The following is a 17,571-nucleotide window of genomic DNA, read 5'->3' on the forward strand; positions in this document are numbered from 1 at the left end:
ATTTAAAGTGTATGCTACAGGTATAATGTTCCATAAAAACGTGAAGTATTCTTGAGAATAGATACGGAATTTTGATAAAAATTCAAAAGAAAGTTTCAACTGACGATGGATTGCCGATCATTAACTCTCTTAAATACTGTTATATAACCGCATTTCCTTTTTAAAATGGTTTAATTCAAGCATTTTTGCATTCGCTTATAATAACTATTATTATTCATAATACGTTTTGAGAGTAATAAGAATCACAGGTAATAAATAATAATTATTATTATAATAATAGTATAATATAGTTTTTAATTAGTACTAAATAAATTAATTGCACCATTGTTAAGTACAGTTTTTGTATAAAAATTTTAAATTATAGTCCTTTACGAGCTAGTATTTACACTATCCTGGCAAGCTGGCATAAATAAAAGGAGAAAAATGCGAATAATCCTATAATAGGTTGGCGACCGGTGACACATTTCTTGACTGGAATGTTTCGCTAAATGGCTATCGTACAATGATGGCTACAACGTTTTGATGAACAAATAACTTTAAGTAACTCTACTATATAAAAATAAGTCGGGTTTTCCTTCCTGACGCTATAACTCCAGAACGCACGAACCGATTTCCACAGTTTTGCATTCGTTGGAAAGGTCTCGGGCTCCGTGAGGTTTATAGCAAGAAAATTCAGGAAAAGGTAGGGGTAGGGTAGGGGTAGTTGAAAGTTTACATGGAGTTTCACGCGAAGTCGCGGGCGTCCGCTAGTTTTTTAATAAAATACTACCTAATAACTATATAAATAATAACTTGTAGCAGTGGCGTAGCGTACCTTGGAGGGGCCCAATATTCAAAATTCAAAATACCCCAAATGAAGGGTAAAAAAATTTCTCACAAAAGAAACAAAAATGCTAGCTTAAAATAAATATGGCAGTGACTTAACTTAGGTTTCAAACTTACGCTCACGCTCACGCTTAACCAGGGAAAAAAGGTAAGGCCTAGTTCGGACTACTTTAGTATTTTAGTTTAGTACAAACGATTTTTAAATCCTAAAATTGTTCGTACTCGACTAAAATACCTACTAAAGTAGTCTGTACGGCCTATAAGTGATGATGGAAGCGGGCTAACTTTTAGGCGTAGGATGAAAATCCACACCTGTTTCGGTATCTAGACGACATCGTACCGTAACGCTAAACCGCTTGGCGTATTTGCCGGTAGAATGGTAACTAGCCACGTCCTAATCCTCTCACTAGCCAGTCCTGGACCAATTAAGAGAACCTCAATCGGCCCAGCCGGGGATCGAACTCAGGACCACCGTCTTGTATATTCACCACGCATACCACTGCGCCAAGGAGGCTGTCAAAATACAATGTATTGTACATGTAAGACATGTCCCAATGTTCATGTTTATAAAAAATAAATATCTCCTTATACGAACATAACCGTATCTACTTTCGAGTTGCAAACTCGCGTTACATAATATGCAACCTGTCACAGAAATCTCGACACGAACGAGTTTCGATGATAAAGAAGTTCCAAACTGGTTTAAAAAATAATTAACTACGTAAGGACTATTGAGCTGGCAAGCTGAAGTCGATCTAACAGACGGTATTCCGACAATGACATGCTTGAATGTAATCTAGATATTATCTAAATAAAATTGAAGGTGCCTGTCTGTAATGTTGTCGTAGGTATATCTTATAGACAGAGAGCCAGCTACAGCCAGACCTTCGTCATTTTATAAAAGCTGACAGTTTGTCAGCTAAGCAACTACCATAGATAAGTACCGTAATCAACTATGGAGCTTGGACCGTGGTGGCTTTGGGAAATTGGGAGATAGCAGGTTTCAAGGATACAGACCCGCAACCGCTTGAGTATTGAGTATAATATGAGAAATAATATCCAGAGAAAAACATAAAAATAATTACACTTTTTACTTAGACGGTTGAGGGTCTGGACCCTTAAAACCTGCTACCTCTCAAAGCCACCACGGTCCAAACTCCATAGTTGGCTACCATACTTACTTATAGTAGGAGCATGAGCTGACAAACGTTCAGCTTTTATAAAATGACGAAGGTCTGTGGTTCACTGGCTCTTAGACTATTATCTTCTTCTTTTTTTCTTTAGTTCGATTCTTAGTAGGTAAACACCTAAAAGTACACTAACTACCTTTTAGGTAGAGTGGTTGGTATAGTAAGCGCCAAGCTTCTCTTACATTGCAACAAGGTGAACTGTGCATCTAAGAGCTATAAGCCCGCCTGGGGTATCCCGCTTGTTTGTTTGCTGCGATTTAACTCAAAAACTACTACTGATTTTGAAAATTCTATCACTATTAAGAAAGCTACACCATCTCTTTTAATCTAGACTAATATTATAAATGTGAAAGTAAGTCTGTCTGTCTGTTACCTTTTCACGTCTAGACCGCTAAACCGATTTGAACAAAATTTGGTATAGAGATAAAGTGCACCTTGGAGCAGAAATCAATAATAAAAAAAAATGAAAAACCCGACTGCCTAACCTGCTTGCACCTACTCGTATACTCGCTCCGCCTCGCGTATTTTGTATAGCGTTTAACGTTTTTCTAACTGTAGGTCTTTTTAATATGGCTATGATATACCATTTTAAAATCCTCTTGATGAGTCCTTGACTTTTATACCCATATCGCAATATTCGAAGAAAAATAAAAATTTATCTCGATTCTATAGCGCCTCATAGTCGTCGTGTTGGGTTTTTTTGTAATTTCATCTATCTAAGAACACTTGGGTTGTTAAGACAGATCTAAAGATATCTTAATTACGTAAATCCGTTCAGCGGTTTGGAAGATATAAGGTAATAAAGAATATTACATACATACAAGATACGCGCGAAAACTTAGCCCTTCTTGCAATCGGGTAAAAAAAAAACAGATTTTACGCGAACGAAGTTGCGGGCGTCCCGCTAGTAGTTTCTAAGTTGCTGTCAGCAATAAGGCAGCCCTTGTGATTAGTTGGTATATTTTTAGTACATAATAAGTGGTACAAAGAGCGATCGTATCAAAGATTAAAATCTGGCAAAAACATTCTGTCTCAAGGTTTTAACTGTTTAAATTAGGACCGTCGTAAACACCTAAACGATTTAAAAACATTTTTCTGCTAATTCAGAATTTCGAAATACTTTTTTGATCAAATAACATTGCATCTTTATTTTAGTACATACCTCAACTTTCCCTTATCCCACATAAGTGGGGTCAGAAAAATGTGTCTATTACTCGTCAACAGTCATCCCCCACTCCCTTTACACACATGTCCTCTTTCACACACTCCAGCCATCTCTTCTTTGGCCTTCCTCTCCTTTTATGTCCTTCCACTTTTTTTTTTAAGTTAGCCCTTGACTACATACAATCTCACCTGATGGTAAGTGATGATGAAGTCTAAGATGGAAGCGGGCTAACTTGTTAGGAGGAGGATGAAAATCCACACTCCATTCGGTTTCTACACGACATCGTACCGGAACGCTAAATCGCTTGGCGGTACGTCTTTGCCAGTAGGGTGTGTAACTAGCCACGGCCGAAGCCTCCAGACCAGACCTGGACAAATTAAGAAAATCTCAATATGCCCAGCCGGGGATCGAACCCAGGACCTCCGTTTTGTAAATCCACCGCGCATACCACTGCGCCACGGAGGTCGTCAATACTTGCACATTCAACATTTTTCTAGTAATATGACTTTCCTCCCTACGCATTACATGCCATCATGTAGTGATCATCAAGATTTAAAGAATATATATAATTATGAAATAAAACAAGCACTCACAGCTCCTCCCGTTGCCGTTGTGACAACACCATTTTCATTGTGGTTGGTTAACTCCGAAGGCGGCGAGCCCCTTAGGTTCACTGCACTAGAGTCTCACTGATTCACGCGGGCGACGGCAGACACGCCGTTGCCATTATCACACCTGCATGACAAAACTTAAGTGATAAGTTAACTTCATGTATAAATCACAGACTAAACAATAATAGGCAGATAGAACATACGGAACACGGCAGGGATGCAGCCATTCCAAATACAAATCCAAAAATACATTCTCAGGTCAGTACGACACGAAGCGTCACATCAATAATTATCAATATTATTCAAGAAAAATGGCATCTCATGTTTTTACAAACTGTTCACAAAAACTATAAAATAAGATGGATTACTTTTTTTATAGGTAAGTAATAAATATTGATTATTACTCTTATATGATATCAATTGTTGTTAGTGTTTAATCTTGAAATACAAATTGAAATTTGAAAAAAAAGACGCCCTTCCGGCGTTTGTTTCCTGACACCTATAATAATTTAAACACCTTCAAAACAAGAGTGAATACAGAATAGGCATCTTCTAGGTAAGCGCGCTCCAACTTAGACTGCATTATTGCTTACCATCAGGCTTAATTGTAGTCAAGCACTGGCCTATATTGCATAAAAAAAAGGTTTTCACTGGCCTCACCGCACGCTTATTACTCATTCTGTATCATTCTTTATTCTGTGGCACAAATATAAAACACAACACAACATAGCCATGATGGCCTAATGGATATGACCTCTGCCTTTGATTTGAACAGTGTAGGTTCAAATCTGGTCCAGAGCATGCACCTCCAACTTTTCATTTACCTATGTGCTTTTTAAGAAATTAAATATCACCTGCCTCAATTGGTGAAGGAAAAAAAACATTATGGGGAAATTTGCACACCTAAGAATTTTCTTAATTTTCTCATGTGTGTGGAGTCTGCCAATCTACATTAAGCTATGGACAATGACTATTTCGCTAACCCCTCTCTTCTTCTGAGAGGAGACTCTTGCTCAACAGAGAGCAGAGCCAAACGGGTTGTTGAAGATGACAAACATAAAAATCAGCAATTTAAACTAAAGCCTTTCTTGATGAGAGCTGTTTACCAACAAGGAAATTAGAAATGAAGGTAGAAAACGCATGTCATTTCATAACTTATTTATTGTTTGTTTATAATATGTTATATAAAATATATTAACCATATCTAATTGTTCTAAGCTTATTAATCAAATTTATTTTTATTAATTTAAGAACAACCTAATTATAATTATTATTAGATGTGAAATGACTAGAAATTTATACCCTCATTTTAAATTTGTTTATTGGTAAACAGTACTCATCAAAAAGGCTGTAGTATAGGTAAGATGTAAATGTAAGAGTTAACAATTTGACGGTCAAATTTGACATTATTATTAAACAATGTTTGAAAAATCTTCACAAAAAGCTGCAAACAATCAGATACTTAGACATGTTGTTTGTGATGTATGTTGATAACATGTTTGATTTGACAAAGTGTTTGGTACTAAGACTGATTTTAAAATTTCTTGCAGGTTGAGTCAACTTTACTTAAACCTTACAAAAAACATTATTCTAAGCATAGTTAGTTAGTAAGAGAGAAATGGAGCTATTAAACTGCTTTGTTGCTTAAATTATAACCCTTAATATGTCAATTAAAAGATATTAATTCATAAATTAACATAAAAATGGTTTAAAATATTTATAGTCATGAATGGTGATAAAGTTTTTTTTTTAATGTATCATAGGCTTACACTTGACCACAATCAAGCCTGATGGAGAGCAATGATGAGGTCTACGATGAAGCGCGCTTGCCTAGAAGATGCCTGTTCACTCTTGGCTTGAAGGTGCACAAATTCTACAATTATATGTGTCAGGAAACCCGGACGCCTTAAGAAGTAAAGTTATAAACATCTAAAATATAATCATTATTATGATTTCTTTATAAAAATCTGATTGACACTTTAAAAATAAGTTATTTGGAGCATAATAACAAATTATAATCATATTGATACATGAACTATCAACAGCAGAGACTTACAACTATTTGTATTTGTATTCCCAGCAATACTAATAGTCTTAGAGCCATATTAGAAATGACCTTCACCCATCTGTTAAATGGATGAAAAGTGTTCTAAATCAAATTTAGTATGTAAAAAAATGTATTGCAAGTATTTATTGAGGTTGCCTCGAAAAGTCTTGGCCAAGCTATCATTCTTGATAGTCAATAATAAAGATTAATAGTTTAGCCAGGAAATTTATAGACAACCTACTTGCAATATATTTTCCAATGAACTAAATTTGATATAAAACACTTTTTATCCCTTGAAAAGGGTTTTACATAACTATATTATTCAAACTCTGTCAATATAAAACTCATTATTTTCAACAATACAGACCATTTAATCATTAAGTATTCTGCTAATTAACACTACATCAATTTAGTTTTTATAACAAGGTGCATATTAACAGACTCTTGAGGTCAAGATCAACAGATGTTTTAACAAAAACAAGATATGTCCTTGTTCAGCAAAACCAACTGCTTGTATAATAAAAATAGGTAGAATTTTTTAAACAAGCCTAAGCAATTTGGAAGTTAGCTATCAATAAGTTAATTAAAAATAAGATTAAGTTCCAACTAAGTTATAACTTTACACAAACTTTTTTATTTTTTATTTATTATAGGCTATCACTTAGCTACAATCACTTTTCAGGGCAGCGCAAAGAAATGCCAAGCAGTTCTGCGGTGATCACAAAGTACAGGGGAGGTATTTTCAGACCTTGCAAGTCAGACATGCCCTGCCAACTAGCTGGCAGAAGTCCGGAGAGATATTTTCCTCCTTGACAAAACAAAAATGTGTCAACAATATATATCATTGCCTAAGGACGTGATAACTGTAAAATCACTGAATGTTTTTAAAACCTGCTGGATACAAATTTATAGAAGATAGAAGCACAACAATATAGGCTCATCAATGAAAGCTGCTTAGCCTATAATTCCAATAATAACATTATACTTGTGAAGAGCATTGGCCTCTTATAGTAAAGGTCGCACAATCATGTAGAAAATTTCACTTAAAAACTTGGCCAATGTTGCTTTGACAGTTTTATAATTATTGGTAAAGAAAGTTGTACCTAAAGGCATTTAGATATAGTCCAATATTCAATTAAATCCCAAATTCAGAGCAAATAAGGATTAAGTTTAAGGTTGAGTTCGCAAATGCAACTACTTGAATTGGGCGCCAAAAAGTTGTGTTTGGCACTCATTGAGTGGGGATATTTTTTGGTCGCTGATTGTGCATCCACTTTTTAATAGGAGATTGATGGTGAAGAGGCAAATACATATTGTAAACTGATAGAGGCAGAGTTCAAAATTTTCTACTCTTTCATCTCAATGTAACAGAGTTAGAACAATATTTTCAATTGTGCTGCTATTGTTCAATATTAGTCTTTGTTTGTTCTTGAGATATGTAGTAATGTACTAGGCCTACATGTATTAAGTCAAGAAGCAACTAAAGTTAATAAGTTTGCCTAGAAGTTGCCTATTCACTATTGTCTTGAAGTTACCCAGAATATTCCTGGTCAGACCCAGATATTTTTATTTTTAATAGTTTGTGAAAGGTAATGTTCGGAGCTCTGAACAAATTTTGGAAGTTTTTTTATCACATTATTAGTGAGTGTCATAGGCTACATTTTATCCCCATATTCCATATTCACACAGGAACAGGAACTACTTGGGTGAAACTGAGGAACATCTACTCGTTTTTTAATAAATATGTAATAGATTGTGATTATTACAGTTACTCTCTAAAGATATCATATGAAAGTGTGCTCCTACTTTTGATACCATATTGACATCATATCAAAAAGTAATGGCCCTATTTGATATGCTCTGAGTAAAACAGTATATGCTTAAGCCATATTCGATGTGCACTGTTTACCAACAAACAAATTAAAAATGAGGGTAAATAATGAAAATTAATTTCATTACTAAGTTTAGAAAAATTAGATATCACACTAATCACACTAATAATATAAAGGCAAAAGTTTGTGTGTAAGTGTGTATGCGGCTACTGAAGCGGTTTGTAATGGAAAGAGATTTTACTCTGGATTAACACATAGACTACTTTTTAATTACATATTATAAATAAACCAATATAATGTGATTTTAAAAAAAAAAGTTCTCAAGTGACATGCTTTTTCCATCTTCATTTCTAATTTGTTTGTTGGTAAACAGTGCACATCAAGTATGGCTTTAGTATAATCTTGGATCAAGACACATTTAGAATCCTTATAACTTTAATTTTAAGTGTTCAACTCTACTTGTCACCATAACAACATAACGTGATGTTACAAAAAGTGCTTGTAAACTAAGAAAATTATTTTACATGTAAAAAATTCAAAATTTTCAATATAGTGATTCCAGAGATTGCTCTGCTATAACCAAATACATAATAGAATACTTAGAAGGAAATGTTTAAATTTTGTTTACATTGTATTTGTATGAAAATAATGAAGCTGTTTCACTAATCGTTGATTACACAATTAAGAGATAACGAAATTTTCACTTAATTATTCACAATTAGTAAATCATAAGGGTTATTTAATTGGTCTGGTACATATTGATCGCCAATTCTAGGCTAGAAGTAAGTTTTAGGTTTTCTTCAGGTAAATGGCAATGATGTTGCGGTACAGTTTTTCACCATATACACACTTAGTGGAGCTAGTATGTGTGTATTTAAAAATGGTTTATTTATTTTGCGCGAAAACAAAATCAACTGAAAGAACATCGCATGGAAATGACTCAGATGAAAACGTCAAAATCCATACTGTCAAAATGCCACATCAACGAATAGAAGAATTTGCAGAAGACTCTTCGATATTAAGAGAGCAATTCGAAACATTATGTGCTGGTTCCATAGATTGTAATCTTGAGATTTGTTTAAAATTTGGCAAATAGCGAAACGGCCATATTGTACGGTAAGGTTGAAATGATCGAGATACGGTTCAATCGCAGGGTATTGCACTAAACCAAGATTAGCGTTATCCAATTTATACTTACAAAACGTAAAAGCACTATAATTTGCACTTTCGTTTTAAAATTGGCACACACTCGATAAACACTATACACACAAGACCCGAGGCAGAAAACCGTTTCGTTACAAAGGCTCAAATTCACTCAATTCAATTCACTATGGCGAGTTTCGATTTTTCTTTTTCTCCTCCTCCGAACGGCAAACTGAAGTTTACCAGCGCCATCTATTACTCATTGCTTGCAACATACGGCATTTATTACGAATTTTATGGCAATACAAGAAAATGAGATGAAGATATATAGCAGTTGCAATGAGGAAGTGAGAGAAAATGATTTGTTTTTTTTTGGCAGCCATAGACACGAGATTGTTTTTAAATTGTATTGAAAAACAATTGATTCTGCTTTTTAAATTAAATGGAATTATAAAAATAATATAGTTACTTGTTTTATTTACAATAATCTATTTAATTATCTCGGAGGCGTATATATTTATGTATCATTTTCGAAGTTTTGTCTTATCTGTAATGTAGATAATATTTATTTTCTACAGAATCTTTGTTCTTCTAGAATAAAGATTAAAAAAACCGATATAATCGGATAACCGGTTAATATTTAATTTATTTCAAAAATTATTATTTAATTACTTGAACAGCACGTATACAATTTCACCAGTAAATGAGTTTATATTACACGTAACCTACGTATAAATATAAAAAATTTAGAGAAAACCCTACAAAAAACAAATGAACGTTATAGATAGTAGATACCCAACTCAACAAAACAAATGTCCGGTTCGTGCGCCCATTTCGTAAGTTCCTCGAACGATAATTTCGATCAACGCCCTTAAAAATATTGGTTTAATTTACTTTGGCTGTAAATAATTGTTTTTTAGTTTTACACGTAATCTATTAATAGTATAGGGTTTGCAGTCGTTGCACTACGACCAGATTTCGACGGGTTTTCTACTCCTAATTTCTGAACCAGTAGGCGAAAAGGAATCAAGTTTCATTTTCTATTTTCCAAGTGTTTTCATGAGGAACGTTTAATCGCATGTACGTGCGGAACAATTGGTAACCTTTTGTGTATCGTGTCCAATTTGTACCGAAGATGACAGGAAATAGAGAGCCCCTTTCACCCTAGAGACAGTGTTATGGTAGTTTCCTTCGATGTGGAGTTCGTCATCTTATAAACGAGGCACGAATGGTTACTCCCAGGAGCGAGGTGTGCAATGGTGATAGCAAAGAGCAAGAGAGTTAATCCACATATGAACAGCACAGTGAAAAATATGGATTATAACTGGACACCTGCTCCAGAACCGCCCAATAACCAGGACGCGGCGGTGCCCAGGGCGATCTTCATTCCTCACTCCAACTCTTTGCCATTTGACGAAAGACGCGTTTCATTGGAACAACCTGTCAAGGTAAATAACCCTCTATTAACCATATTATTATTATACAACCAGTGGGTAGGTGGCAATATTTGTTTCTCATAGTCACCAAATCCATGAATTTTATTGGAAACTTTACAAGCAAATAGATCATCAATCCTCAATAAAAATCTTATTGAGTTTAGATGTAAATAAAATAAAATATAAGTTTTTTTTATTGTAAAGTGTAACATTACTGTTATAATTGCTTTGTCAATGTCAATTTACCAGCTTTAAATCTGATCACAGCATAAAAGTATACTTACACAGTAAAATACAAGTTTGCTGTTTAGTTTAAAGGTTTTGATTAAGTAATAAAACCTATAAAATTATACTTATATTTAGAACTGAGTCACATTAACTTAATGAAATGATAATATATTTTATTTTACACCACGAAGAACACAACACAAAATGCACAATATGTGTATTAAGTTTACCTTATACAAATAGGCTTCTATGAATAGATTGACTATATCTAACCTTTCAATTAATAGTAATTGTTAAGATGCTCTATATTCCTCCTGAATCATAAGAGAAGAAATGCTTCGCCAAATAGGTAGTCTTATTATTATTGTATAGTTAAAGTTTACAAAATAAATTATTTGGTTGTATTAGGTATACTTAAATTAATGGTGGACAGTGGCCTGCACTTCATAGATGCAATACTTTAGGTACAAACTTTCTGCATGCCACTTCTAATGAACTGTTTTTTACAAACACTGGAAGAATTATGGACTTTTCTAGGATTAAACATAGCCTATGTCCTCAAAGGTCCAATTTATTTCTATGTTTTTTTTTTATCCAAATCTGTTACGCTGTGAAATGATGTAAGACATACAGACTGACTTCTACATTTAATAATAATACTATGGATTTGTAATATTGTGTAAATTAAGGACTTCCTTTGTAAATAAGTATATATATTTGTATACCAGTCTGGCCTTGTAAATAACAGTGATTTTTATTTACCATAGTCTAAAGTGCTAATTTGTGTAACTGGTTTTCATTTAACTCTGAGTACAAAAACATGTATGTATGCATGTCCATAAGATTTTAAAGTGAAACTATAATTGTGTAAACCAATTTTAGTTATTATGTTCATGACAATTTGATTCATGGGTTTCACTTTATGTTTTACATACAAATTACTGGCTTCTCAACATAGGCTTTATAATTTATTTTTTCAGGTATTTTTTCAATACTGATTAATTTTTCAAAATAAAATATTTCAAGTAGCATAATTTTCTTAAACTATTGTTAACTTATATTATATAATATACTACATACTACATACTACATAATAATATATTAAATATCTATGTTATTTGATATTTTTTGCTGTGATATGGTTTGAAAACCCTCAATAAAAAAAAAATTCCATTGGCATATCTAAAAACAGTACTTTAGAAATATTCAAAACTGTTAATAATCCAGATGTAGAACTTTTTTCTTTGTGTTCAATCTTGTGTTTCTTTGTGATAAGATTTTATCAGTCTGTACTACAGAAAAGTTAAACTAATCTTATATCTATCTGCAATCTCTAACACTTGAATTTTGATACCAAATAAAATTAAGAAATCTTTTTTACAGTTTCATGCAATTCATGTACCCTATGAAAATGAATATGTACTTTTGTCAAAACTTAAAAACTACATAATTAGCTATGTCATGTTTTTTTATATTACAACACCTCTTGAAAACTTATTTTAAGAGATGCACCACCCACCCCAACTAACAACTGGTGGCTAAGGCTTGCAACCAATCACAACGCCGATCGGTAGATCTTAACGGGTCTTTTGGGCCCCATCAGGTTATGTTTCTGTGTTCACCCAAACTTCGCAGTGGACGTGAGGTAAAAAAAAACCAAAAAATCGTTAAATAAACACTGAATGGTGAAGGAAAACATCGTGAGGAAACCTGCACACCAGAGAGTTTTCTTAATTCTCTGCGTGTGTCAAGTCTGCCAATCCGCATTGGGCCAGTGTGGTGGACTATTGGCCTAACCCCTCTCATTCTGAGAGGAGACTCGAGCTCTGCAGTGAGCCGAATATGGGTTGATAATGATGATGATGATATAGACTGAAAAATCGGTTTGATAAAGAAATATAACAATGATTAAATCATATCTACCCTATTCCCAATTAAAAAAAAAACTTCACATACACAATGGGTAATCAACATTTTTATTTCCATACTATATCTATTGAGTCTGGACTTTCATAACTGTTATTGTATATTCATCATGACATGACCCTGAGTCATTATAAAAACAAGTGCAATTTTGCATCTTGTTTGAGACCAGTTGCATCCTGTGTATTTATCACTAAGTTACTTGTTATTGCTATCAGGTTCACATAATTGCTGACACTAGTCACTGAGGTTTAAAATATGTAATGTTGTATTTACATTGAAGACATTCTTGTCTCAATTGTAATATTGCATGAGTACATTATACGAAAACCAATCTACAAACCTGAACCTCTATATGTCGAACTTTAATAAGTTGAAAATCTCCAGAACTCTTGTTTCACCTGTCCACCCCCAAAACCTTCTACTCAAAATTTCATTCCTGTTAAGTAAAAATCTCAGAATACAGAAAACACCAGAAGCCATCAGCTGTCATTATAAAGCACGCATTGTATCTAAAAATCGTAGCGGCATAGCAGGTCATACTACACGGCATACTGAGTGACAAATCGCTTGAAGTTACACCAAAAAAGAGTAATTTCAATGGCTCTTTATTAACAACCTATATGAGAGAGGTTAGGCCGTTAACGGCGTTAGTTAGTGGCCCAATGCGGAATGGCAGACTTAACACATGTAGAAAATTAAGAAAATTCTCTGGTATGCAGGTTTCCTCACGAAGATTTTCCTTCACCGTTTGAGACACGTGACATTCACCGATATCCGCCAAATACCAGCTTGCTGCTTTAGATTCAGTGGATAAACGCGCTAGAAGACTCATTGGCAATGAGGCTTTAACTGACTGTAAGCTTCAAAGCTTAGAGCATCGCCGAAAGGTTGCCTGCCTATCGGTGTTCTACAAGATATATTTCGGGGAGTGCGCTCAGGAACTGTTCGATCTTGTGCCACCTTCGCCGTTTCGCACATAACTGAAAAGTTGAAGGTGCACAAACATTCAGCCTTTTAAAATTAAGTATATCCGACTCTCGCAGTCTCAGTATAGTATGAATAACGCTACAACACAATGTGATATGACGAGATGTAAAACAATCTATAGTTCACGACCCCAGTACTTGAGACACGGTACAATTGTGCATTGGCAATTAAATTTAATGAGATTAAATTGTCTATTTCTAGCTGTAGTGTGCATCTGTTACACTCTCGATAACGGAAGTTGATCTTATCAAATCGCATTCTGTAATGGTAACATACAGGAAGTTGCATTATTTTGAACACTGTTTTGAATATTGTTTGATATTCTGCAATAGGTGTGTTGTTGGAATATGTAGCTATTGGCTGATGTGACTTTTTTCGGGGAAGTTAAGTATTACCGAGTTGCTCAGTGAGTCTTGATCCTGCTTTCTGCATCAAGTGCAGTGGGTTCGATTACCACTACTGGAATAGTTATTTATGCCACTGTCATGTCAATCATATCAATGATGGACGTCCACTGCAGGACATAGGCCTTTTGTAGGGACTTCCAAACATCACGATCCTGAGCCGCCTGCGTCCAGCGAATTCCTGTGACTCGCTTGATGTCGTCAGTCTGCCTACCACTTTCTGACGGTCTCCGTGGCGCAATGTAATGCGCGGTGGATTTACAAGGGGAGGTCCTGGGTTCGATCCCCGGCTGGGCCGATTGAGATTTTCTTAATTGGTCTAGGTCTGGCTAGTGGGAGGCTTCGGCTGTGGCTAGTTTCCACCCTACTAGCAAAAACGTACCGCCAAGCGATTTAGCGTTCCGATACGATGTCGTGTAGAAACCGAAAGGGGTGGATTTTCGTCCTACTCTTAACAAGTTAGCCCGCTTCCATCTAAGATTACATCATCATCACACCATCAGGTAAGATTGTAGTCAAGGGCTAACTTGTAAAGCATAAAAAAAAAATACTTTAGTATATTCATTAGTTATCTTAATAGATATTTATAACACGGCTATGCTTACTTATGAGCTCTAGATAGTGATGTATCTGTGTACCTAGTAGATGCCGCGTGGTTTCACCCGCGTGGATCCCGTTCCTGTAGGAATGCGGGGATAAAATATAGCCTTCCTCGATAAATGGGCTATCTAACACTGAAAGAATTTTTAAAATCGGACCAGTAGTTCCTGAGATTAGCGCGTTCAACCAACCAAACATACAAACTCTTCAGCTTTATAACACTAGTATACATTTGTGTGATCTGTGAAAGATTTTCTCTGTCACATGAAGCGGTAAGGTGAATCCATGAAATGCTAAGATATTCATCTATAAAGAATTTACTTTGTCATCAACAGTCCTTTTAAAGCGAAAATGAATTAAGTATCCACATCCCTTTTGGAGTCCCATTAATAAATATGTATGATTCATGTAGTAATCCAAGCAATTGTCTTCACAGATCGGGCGCAATGTCTACCGGGCGACCGCTTCACCCACGAACACAATATTCGAATGCAGAGTTCTGTCCCGACACCATGCTACCCTTTACTACGAGAAAGGACACTTTTATTTGGTGGTAAGTTGTATTTTTAACCGGCTTTAAAAAAGAGAAAGTTCTCAACGAACACAATATTCGAATGCAGAGTACTGTCCCGACACTACCTACCCTTTACTACGAGAAATGACACTTTTGTTTGGTGGTAAGTTGTATTTTTAACTGGCTTCAAAATAAAGGTTCTCAATTTGACTCGTATTTGTTACCTCATAACTTAGTAATTTATTAACCAATTTTAAGAATTCCTTGTTTGTTAGAAATAGTAAACTTCCAGATTGGTCCCATTTAATTTTCACGTATAACGGTTCTGTAATTTTGTGTTAAAGTCAAAATAACTGAAATAATTTAACAAAATTGCCCATACTGTGGCGTTTACGGTCACTATACTACTACGCACTAAAAATGAACAATTTTTAGCAAAGTCCATCGATCTCCTATTACAAAGTGGATGCACAATCAGCGACCAAAAATCATCCCCACTCAATGAGTGCCAAACACAACTTCTTGGCTCTCAATTCAAATAGTCACATTTGCAAATACAACCTTAAACTCAATCCTTAAGGTTGAATTTGCTCTGAATTTGGGATTTTATTGAATATTGGATTATATTTAAAGGCCGTTAAGCAAAATTTTCTTTACCAATAATTCTAAAACTGTCAAAGCAAAATTGGCCAGTTTTTAAGTGAAATTTCCTACATGATTGTCCGTCCTTTTTAACCGACTTCCAAAAAGGAGGAGGTTCTACGTTCGGCTGTATGTATGTTTTTTTTTTTTTTTTATGTATGTCCAGCGATAATTCCGTCATTTGTGGACCGATTTTGAAAATTCTTTTTTTGTTTTGAAGGGTTTGATTCCAGGGTGGTCCCATTTTTTTCATGTCAGGATCTGATGATGGCATCTTGGAGAAATCGAGGGGAAGTTTCAGAAATCGTAGGGACAGCTAGTGCGTTTGTTAATGTTTCCATAAGGTATTTTAAACCACTACAACATTATGAAGGTCTGGAGTAGGTCTGATGATGGAGCCGAAACACAGACGATGGAACTCGTCAACGATTTACAGCAGGTACCTTTTGTTTGGGCTTTATTTATTTGTATTGATGAGAACTTTCCACCTAGGTGTGCTAACACTAAAAACTAAAAAATAAAAATTTTAATGAAAAAAATTCAACCGACTTCCAACTCAAAAATTAACCTAAACTAAAAAGCAAAAAATAACATCTTACCTATGTGCTACCTTCTGATCAGTTTGAAGGCGGTGCCAATCCAGTGTCATGTTTTAATTAAAGCCGTTTCTGAAAGAACCACAGAAATTTTGTAATTTAAACGGCTTAAATTAAAACAAACTGATCAGAAGGTAGCACATAGGTAAGATGTTATTTTTTGCTTTTTAGTTTAGGTTAATTTTTGAGTTGGAAGTCGGTTGAATTTTTTTTATTAAAATTTTTATATTATAAGAGGTCAATGGCAAATTCACAGAAAAGTTTTAAACGTTAATAAACTTTTCAATGTACAGAATTGAATCTGTCACAGTATTGTTATATGTATAGATAGATTATTATCTGTTAACACAAATTACCCTAGTCAGCCCTAGTGTAAAGTTTTCAAGTTGAAAACGTGACCGAGTTAACAAACGTGACTGAGGCGTTACGGTAATCTATCTTTGTATGGAGTTGTCCACTCCTATAAAATGACAGGCAGCGCTCGTTGTATAAAACGAAGATTTCGCTCCCACCTGTTTTGAAACATTGAAACCAACTTTTCGTTATGTAATGTTTTTGTTTTGTTCATCAACACCCCTTAGTTTCTTATAGTAATTACCTATCATAATCATCATTATCAACCCATATTCGGCTCACTGCTGATCTCGAGTCTCCTCTCAGAATTAGAGGGGTTAGGCCAATAGTCCACCACGTTGGCCCAATGCGGATTGGCAGACTTCATACACGCAGAGAATTAAGAAAATTATCTGGTATGCAAGTTTCCTCATGATGTTTTTCCTTCGCCGTTTGAGACACGTGATATTTAATTTCTTAAAATGCATACAACTGAAAAGTTGCCCCGGACCGGATCACACCCACCGGAATCGGAGGCAGAGGTCATATCCACTGGGCTATCACGGCACTTAATTATCCTATACTACCTATAACTAACCTATATAACCTATAACCATAACTTAAAACTTCAATTTTATTTATGTGTAGAATTGTAGATATTGATAAACCAATTTGAAATGAAGTCAACTATGCAGAAGAGTCGTAAATTCTCGTTCACCTTGTAAGGCCAATATGGCGTAGAATTCAAATGACCGTTCCATAAGTACTATTATGAAAGATGGTAGTGTTACGTGGTTGTATTGTGTGATGTCGACTCTCGCTTTTAACGCCTACGAGTGATTTTAATCACCAACTCTTGTAAACATGCAATCTTTAACTACCGTAACATATGGCAATATAAAGATTAAGGAATGTTAAGGTTATAGTTAACATTTTCATTTTCATTTGTACCCATGATCAGGTAGGAAAGTATATGTTTAGAGGGTGTACATAATCCATATTATACTATACTATTTTAATAAATAAATGCGAAAAGTCATTCATCATGATATCTCGAAAAGCGCTTGAGGTACAAAGTTGAAATTTGAAGGT

The 17,571-nt window shown here is 34.8% G+C and overlaps 2 protein-coding genes across 3 annotated transcripts in view; one reads left to right on the top strand and one right to left on the bottom strand.

The window, feature by feature from the left end:
* Positions 1 to 9,050, bottom strand: part of LOC112054126 (lissencephaly-1 homolog) — a 55,419-nt gene extending 46,369 nt beyond the window's left edge. The window contains exons 1-2 of the mRNA XM_052885533.1: positions 8,869 to 9,050; positions 3,774 to 3,915 (exon numbers count right to left, since the gene is read on the bottom strand). Of these exons, the coding sequence (XP_052741493.1) occupies positions 3,774 to 3,811 (38 nt within the window). The 5' untranslated portion in view covers positions 3,812 to 3,915; positions 8,869 to 9,050. The remainder of the gene's footprint in view (positions 1 to 3,773; positions 3,916 to 8,868) is intronic.
* A 384-nt stretch (positions 9,051 to 9,434) lies between these two features.
* Positions 9,435 to 17,571, top strand: part of LOC112054129 (sarcolemmal membrane-associated protein) — a 40,463-nt gene continuing 32,326 nt past the window's right edge. The window contains exons 1-2 of one of the 2 annotated variants that reach the window (XM_052885237.1): positions 9,435 to 10,261; positions 14,831 to 14,947. In XM_052885237.1, coding sequence (XP_052741197.1) covers positions 10,070 to 10,261; positions 14,831 to 14,947 — 309 coding nt within the window. In that variant the 5' untranslated portion in view covers positions 9,435 to 10,069. The remainder of the gene's footprint in view (positions 10,262 to 14,830; positions 14,948 to 17,571) is intronic. The other variant, XM_052885238.1, reaches the window with a different exon arrangement.

Source organism: Bicyclus anynana, chromosome 14 (genome assembly GCF_947172395.1).
Source record: "Bicyclus anynana chromosome 14, ilBicAnyn1.1, whole genome shotgun sequence".
Lineage (NCBI taxonomy): Eukaryota > Metazoa > Arthropoda > Insecta > Lepidoptera > Nymphalidae > Bicyclus > Bicyclus anynana.